This window comes from Nicotiana tabacum, chromosome 17 (genome assembly GCF_000715075.1).
Source record: "Nicotiana tabacum cultivar K326 chromosome 17, ASM71507v2, whole genome shotgun sequence".
Lineage (NCBI taxonomy): Eukaryota > Viridiplantae > Streptophyta > Magnoliopsida > Solanales > Solanaceae > Nicotiana > Nicotiana tabacum.
Window position 1 is genome coordinate 141,010,964 of NC_134096.1, and position 7,563 is coordinate 141,018,526.

General features: G+C 35.0%; 1 protein-coding gene across 1 annotated transcript in view; it reads right to left on the bottom strand.

The window, feature by feature from the left end:
* The window catches only part of LOC107808067 (alpha-mannosidase), a 42,066-nt gene extending 35,876 nt beyond the window's left edge, over positions 1-6,190 (bottom strand). The window contains 18 exon segments of the mRNA XM_075235214.1: positions 174-233; positions 323-382; positions 484-617; positions 760-979; positions 1,706-1,762; positions 1,850-1,915; positions 2,065-2,151; positions 2,263-2,430; positions 3,041-3,134; positions 3,218-3,318; positions 3,802-3,915; positions 4,029-4,100; positions 4,191-4,274; positions 4,357-4,476; positions 4,791-4,965; positions 5,047-5,135; positions 5,409-5,492; positions 5,569-6,190. Of these exon segments, the coding sequence (XP_075091315.1) occupies positions 174-233; positions 323-382; positions 484-617; positions 760-979; positions 1,706-1,762; positions 1,850-1,915; positions 2,065-2,151; positions 2,263-2,430; positions 3,041-3,134; positions 3,218-3,318; positions 3,802-3,915; positions 4,029-4,100; positions 4,191-4,274; positions 4,357-4,476; positions 4,791-4,965; positions 5,047-5,135; positions 5,409-5,492; positions 5,569-5,787 (2,004 nt within the window). The 5' untranslated portion in view covers positions 5,788-6,190.
* Between the last annotated feature and the right edge of the window lie 1,373 nt (positions 6,191-7,563).

The following is a 7,563-nucleotide window of genomic DNA, read 5'->3' on the forward strand; positions in this document are numbered from 1 at the left end:
ACTTGATAACGTGCGAGATATGCTATCAAAAATTTAGCATCCTGCAACTGCAAGTACATAGAGGAATAAATAAAACTTACTGATTGATTTAGCAAGAGATGATGAAGCATAATTTCTCTAATCATTTTGAAGTTGTTAAATAAAAGGAATTGAAGAAAGAAAAGGTTACTCACAGATCTTGCAACTATAACTGGGGGTGACCCATCAGGTCTGAAAATGTAGGCACCAGAATTCTGCAATGGGTAATACAATTAACATCCAGACTTATTGTATCCCCATTAATAATACGCTCTATTATACCTACAAGGACATCAGCAAGTACCTGATCTGATTTCTGACTTGAGCCGTACCAAAGATAGCTTTGTTGTACAGGTATATCAACCTGATAAAAGTCATTTGAATTAGTAAGATCGTAACACCAACATAATGCGTGCAATATGTTGCCGTGTTGACATTCTGACATATTAAGAAGTAAGAACTTACCCCTGTTTTAGAATTATATAGACGTTTAAGTTGTCCAGAATTTGAGGAAAAGGACGCCTTTAAGTTCCCTGGTCCAATTTCAACAGTTTCTTTCAGTGGAATCTCCATCTTTGAGACATAGCCAGTGGAGCTCCCTGTATGATTTCAGCAAACAGATGAAGGATGACTTTGTGATCATTTTACTTTTTGAAAACAGGCAATGCCTTCTGACTTTGAGTCATCTATAGAGCACATTAGTGATGAAAAAAGTCATGGAGGAAGAGCATTTGGTAATACCCTCCTGCGATGCTTTAGAAACAAAGTAAGTGTTCCAGCCAAGAGACGGCACAGACACTCGAAAGATGAGCCAATATTTGGCAGCTTGTTTGGGTGATATTCCTAGATACGCCTCAACATAGAACTTTCTCAAGTTGCTGGTAATATTATCCAACTCTACAAATTGTGCCTCAACCAGATTTCCAGCGGAATCTTGTACAATAAGATTAGCATCATTGACCTGTTAAAGCAAATACAATTGGATACCCATCAACAACGAATAGATATTTCCAAAAAGCATAAGAGAAAGAAGATGCTGATTTTTCTTTGTATCTTTTTTTCATTTTGTGGTGTTTGAGTGCTGAAGTGACTCCTCACATAATGCGGTCTATTTCTTCTTAAGTTCTCATGGCCATTATGGACCGATACAGTTCAATGAATCTAACTTAACAATCACTGTTTTGATTTCCTATTCATTCTTACTGACTGACCCTCTGTAATTTCTGATAACTCAAAATCAGCATGGACATGAATTTTATCTAATTACACAGCCATCTAACAAGGTAACTTCTCAGTATGTAATTCTTCCTTCACTAATCAGAAATGTTAGTAAGTTTCTTCAACAGGCTATTCAGCAGCCAAAGTGATTTGAAAGTTACCAGTAAGCATACTGATAAAACTTAAAAGCTAAATTCGGGATAATCTGATTATTTGAAGTGGACATGGTTTAGGATATTAGAATGGAAAATTCAATACAAATATGTGGTATAGGAACCTTATAAAGAATGGTTGGATATAGGGTCATCATACTGAAGTCAGAAATATAAACCAAGAATATTCACAGCATTCAGTTGCTAACCAGCTATTGTATTAAAGAGGCCATATTCATATACAACTACCTATATTCAGGTCCTAGTAATCATAAACGGAGCAAAGGAAAGAAAGATAGAAAGGATTATTCATTCACCGGGATCTTGACGATATCAGTTCGATTCCATCCAAGAGGATTGTATGCCACAATAACCTGAAAGTGGGAGCATTGGTTTAAAAACATTTTCACCAACATACTCATAATGTTTGAATCAGGTTAATAGGTAGAAGGAAAAATTACCAAATTCTTCCCCTCAGTGATATCTTTTTCAGTTGGTGGACAATAACTTATATTGAGCAGTTGACACTGTTAGAGAAATGAAAGAAAATGGAAAAGAAGGATGTGTCAGATAGGATCCCCTAGTTACTTAAGAGTTCATGCCTGATTTACAACTTCCCCTAAAGCTTCTTTCTTTTAGGGATAGAGAACGGAAACCCAAGTAACTGAAAATTCACCTGGTTGAATGATGATGAAGTGGTAGAACATGGACTTGATGTGGCATTAACCAGGCATGACAGAGCAGAATTCACCACTGCTTCTGACTGAAATTGGGGCATATGAAAAGAACTGAGAATCTAAAATAAACCAAAACAAAAAATCTGAAATCAAAGTTTAGGCAAAAATATCAAGTTCAAAGAATAAGAGGAGCCCACCTCAGAAGCTCCAATAGCCAAGCGTTTTGCATAATCATTAGTTGTATGCTGTTTTGCAGTACCAGTCACAGCATCATGGTGCTGTGTAACTCCCAGAGCATCTCCTAAGCTAAAAGTGTTGAAGCCCTTTGATTTCCTCCCAGTTAAGAATTCAAGTTGACGAGCAGCCTATCAAAGACAAATCCAAGATTTAAGTTTGGCTCAACTTTTATGTTGTCGTCGCTTGTACTGTTGAAATTATAGGTTCAAAATTTAATATTTGATGGAAATTTAGATATTTTCACGTATATATCTATGCTCCCATGAAAAATGTTGGGTTCAATTCAACCTGTTGAATCCATATTGAATCTGTTTCTGCGACCTGTTTTGCTTCAAAACAGTTCTAATGTCATTTTTATGACTTCATCCTAATTGAAGTGAAATAAGGGACCACAAAGAATCCGTTCTTTTCAATATTAAGAACAGTCACCAATCATCGTGCACATTGAAGTACAACCTTGCCTAGGATATCCTAATAAGTTCCTAACAGAGTATGGTGGATATTAGGACAAGAACAAGTTTTTCAACTTAGAGGTAACAGTTTCACAATTTCTTATACTACATCCAGGTTCCTTTTGACATGACTGCATGAATGCACAAGTCTGTAACCACTAACCATCATTTCAGTGCCAGTACGATGTGAATAACACCAAATACTGAAATCCAATAACAACAACTGTGCCTCAATCCAGATAATATGCAACTATGGAACCTGAAGAAATAAATTAAGCTGGCTCACCAGATAATATCCACTTAGCATACGAACATATCGCTTAAAAGCTGGTCGACTGGCAAAAAAACCAGTCCAATAAGAATTTGCACCATCTGCATATCTGAAAATAGTTAGAGATGTCAGATGAACTCGATAAATATTCAAGATAAACCAAAAGCCAGAGAATATCAATCAAGTGCTCACGGAAAATAATCATCAGTTTTTAGAGGCAAGGATTGATTGGTGGCATGTTTTGCATCTACATAAATTGATGGAGTAGAGTACAATGCATTAACTCGACCATCCTGTCAAAAAAAAAAATTGAAGCGAGTCTTCTTGCTAGATTCTCTATGATTTTGCAAATATACGAACTGTAAAAACAACAGCATCTACAATAAGTAAACTGATATCTGGTTGCCAGGGGAGGCAGAATGTAGTACATCCATAAGACTAATTAGAAGTCTAATATTACCTGACTATCACATTCTAGGTAATTTGCTTACTTGAAATTCAACTTAAAGAAGCAGGCCTCGTAAAAAAATATGTATAACTTCACTTAAACTACAGTAAATCTAACCTCATGAAGCCCTCTAGCTAGCCGATAAATATACTGGACAAAGAGTCTAGATCAAAAAAGCAGGCTCAGAATCTTGTTTTGGATTAAGACTTGCCTCTTTCGAATAAATTTGTTAGAATATTGAAGCAACCACTCTTAAAGTTGAAGAAACATGTCTAGATTTTGTCAAGGATTTCATTATCAAAATTTTCTGAAGAGCATGAAGTATAACCTTGTTTACGTAGTGAATTAATTTATCCATTTCCTTGAACCAAGACTCAGCATATTGGTACTGGAAATCATCTCCCATGGTCCACATGATGTGATTAGTACGTGTCACATTTGCCTGCATATCACATAATCCAGATTATCACCCATTGCATCAATGTACATGAAAACCTATTTCCTTGCCACTTGTTACTGATCTATGAGATTAATAGTTATAAAATTAGGGTGTACTTGAGTGATTGCGGCATTGATAAAGTCATTAACGCGTACGTCAACATTGAAATCAAAGATGAAAGGATCATCCTGCAATTCATATGGAAAATATATGAAATTAGCTCTCCCGTTATACAAAAGCAGACTATAAACAGATTACTTCTTGCATTCTGATAGAACCTGGACTGGAACAAAATCATCATCCACTTCAAAATGGAAACCATTCGGTGGACTATAATGTACAGGAAATGCATTGGTAAATATCTGCAAAGCACCCACACATTGTGTAACCACAACGAACAATTATATAAAATAGATGGACAAAGCTCAAGAATGCTTCATGAACCTGGGAGGAAGAACCAAATGTTTTAGAAGCACGCCATATAACCTCAAGAGATTTATCCTCCTTACGTTTTGCTCTGTCTTGATAATCAATACGCGCAAAATGAACAGAATCAAATCCTACCTGTGAAAGAAGTGAAAGAAGGATCAATATTTAGAGTCAGACCAGGATGATAAACTTCAAAATACATAATTTTAGTAAGAATTTAAGTTATCTATACTGACAGTATAAAGATTTATGTCCTATCAGTGGTATAGTTTAGCATGTGATAGCGATTCAGTTACCATTTTATAGGTTATCAATTAATGATTATAATACAGATTTTCACTTAAGTACCTTTTAAGTGATCTAATTGTGTAATATATCATCATGCGTAGAATTTAAATCTAAACTACATCAATCGAACGCTCTCTAGCAACACTGAGAAGCTTAAATACCTCAGCCCCAAGAAGGTAAGCTTGAACAGCAGAGTGGCCAAATGGATCGATCTGCCATCCTGCACGAGGAGTGATATTGAATTCATTCTTTATCAGTTGATGACCAAGTGTTGTCTGGTCAATCATATCTATGTAATGGCAAGTTGCTTCATCGTGCATACACCAACCACCATTTCTGTTTCAGGTTTTTCTTTTTCATCAAAAACCACCAAAGAACAGAAATATTAAAAAGTTCACTATATTGCGAGCTACATACATGAATTCCAGCTGACCAGAAGCTACAAGGTTTCTCACTTCTTCTTGAACTTCTGGGCTTTGCCGTATCCACCACTGATGGAAAAATGCCTGCAGTAAGATTTTACTTTTACTAACCAGCCCGGTGCACAAAGCATCCCGCATTCAAGTAGGGTCCAGGGAAGGACCGCACCCCAAGGTCGGATGTGATGCAGCCTAATGCAAGCAGCAAGCATTAGTGGCTGCTTCCACGGCTTGAACCCGTGAATATAGTAAACAACTTTACCGTTGCTCCAAGGCTCCACTTTACTAATCTTATCAAAGAAATTTTTAAAAAGAATATAATGCACTTATGACTAAGAAACGAAAATAAAAAAGCTTTACCATTTCAGCAAAGACAAACTTCCTATTCAGGTCACGTCGTAATGACATAACAACAGAGTCCAGCACATTTTCAACACAGGCACCCTGCATCAACAATCATTTTTATTAGCAGCTATACATAAACATAATTTCCAATTTCAACATAAGAAAGATGTATGACCTGAATGGTATTATTTGAGCCAACATAGTACTGATCAATAGTCTTTAACCAGCCAACATCATCGTGTGAATGAGGAACCAAATGAACATTCAATTTACCTTCTACAATTCCATCCCCAGTATTGTACTTTACGTACCCATTTACACCAATGCTTCCAAAAGCACAAATAATATAGAAAATGAACAGCAGAACTGAAGCTGGAGCAACAAAAGTTCCCATTTTGAAACCCAACTATGGTTTCTCTTAGAACTATGATCAACTAAGTTGATCACTCTTACATTTATGGGAAGACTTTAAAATTCAAGAATTGTCAACAAGCAAAAGTCTAGTAATATCACAAAACTTCATTGGTTTCTCCTATGGCATTTACCAGCCGTCCTATAACATTTGGAATTTTTGGGGATATTGGATTTCACGTGCAAGTAAATATGATGAGTATATATTTTACTTTTGGCTGTCTTTATTGGTTAACTTTATGGATGCTTTATTAATAATTCCTATGTGAGTCGAATCTAATTCCCATAATAAAGAAAAACAAGGATGAAAAGGTCGAGTACTAATTGGGGTGGCGTAAATAAATAGGTATGAATTTGATGGGCTAGTGAAGGAAATCGACACTAGGGACAACATCTCTATAGCACGTAAAGTAAATTATAATCAGAAATGAAAAAGAACTCTGTCAAACAAGAATCTTTTTAGTAAATGCCGTCCTAATGTCCTATCAACAAAATATAATGGGGAAAGGCTATCTGTTTATTTATTTGTTTTATTTTATCTGAGTTATTGATTAGTTAATAGAAAAATATTTTGTTTGACATTTTTTCAACTTTAGTTGTTTGAACTGCGGGTCGCCTCAACGAATCTCGTGGCCTAAGGCGAAATTATATTAAGAGATCCTTAAATTTATCTTTTAAAATTTGTACACTAACAAAAAAATTTGCTTTCCAAACAACAAATTAATCATTTAAGACAAAAATAGCGAATTTTAAAAAAATATAGTATAAAACGACACATTTGACCACAATAATCAAGAAAATAATGAGCAACGTAAAGCAAAATGTTATAATCTATTACCATAATCGTTCAGCTTTTCTGTGATAAATTTAAGCATTTGCCATTTCATAACCAACAATACAGAATGGTCATAATGACTATTATTTTATCTAATACTACCAATATAGACTTTTTGAGGAAAAAGTTGAAGAATTTAAGAGAATATAGAAAGGTCCAAACTTGGTCATTCTCCTGGATTATGTGTTTATACCGGTGGAAGAGCAATAATGTTGCTCAAAATGGAAAAGGAAACGATATCAAGTAGTTACAACTGAAATCCATCAAATATATTTGAAAGAATAAAAGGAGGGGAAAGATCAAATAGCTACAATTTCAAAGAAATCTTTATATGGTTTTGGTCAATTTTCACTCATGATTAGTTAATTTTTGAAATTAATTTAGGCACTAGATTCATTTTCTTAAGATAGTACCAAAGACAGAGCCATCCCCTATTATTTAATTTGTTGGGTCCCATGTTATATTATCAGCATTTCAAATATTACTACAAATATCTAGTCCTAAACATGCAGTATGTGTTAGAGTAGCTCACATTGGTTGAAGGTAGGGATCTCATATTACGTTGTTCACATTACAATATCTTATATGTATCCATATCCAGTATTAAACATGTAGGTGTTAGAGTGTCCTACATTAGATGAGGGTGATGAATAGTCTGGAACAATTTAAATTTTGCACAAGGTTTTCTCGTCATAATGCAACACATTCACGAAACTGGACCATAAGGCGACATGGTCCTATAGGCTAACAACTAAATAATTGGATACTAAAGTCAAGATGACATAGACCTCTCCTTTATTATTGTTCAAAGTCGTGGGCTCCACATATTTTTAAAGTACTTTTAGATGTTTGAGGTATATAAAGTTAATTGGTTGCAAATTGTTAAGGATATTTAAACGTCTTTATTGGATTATTTCATTTTCA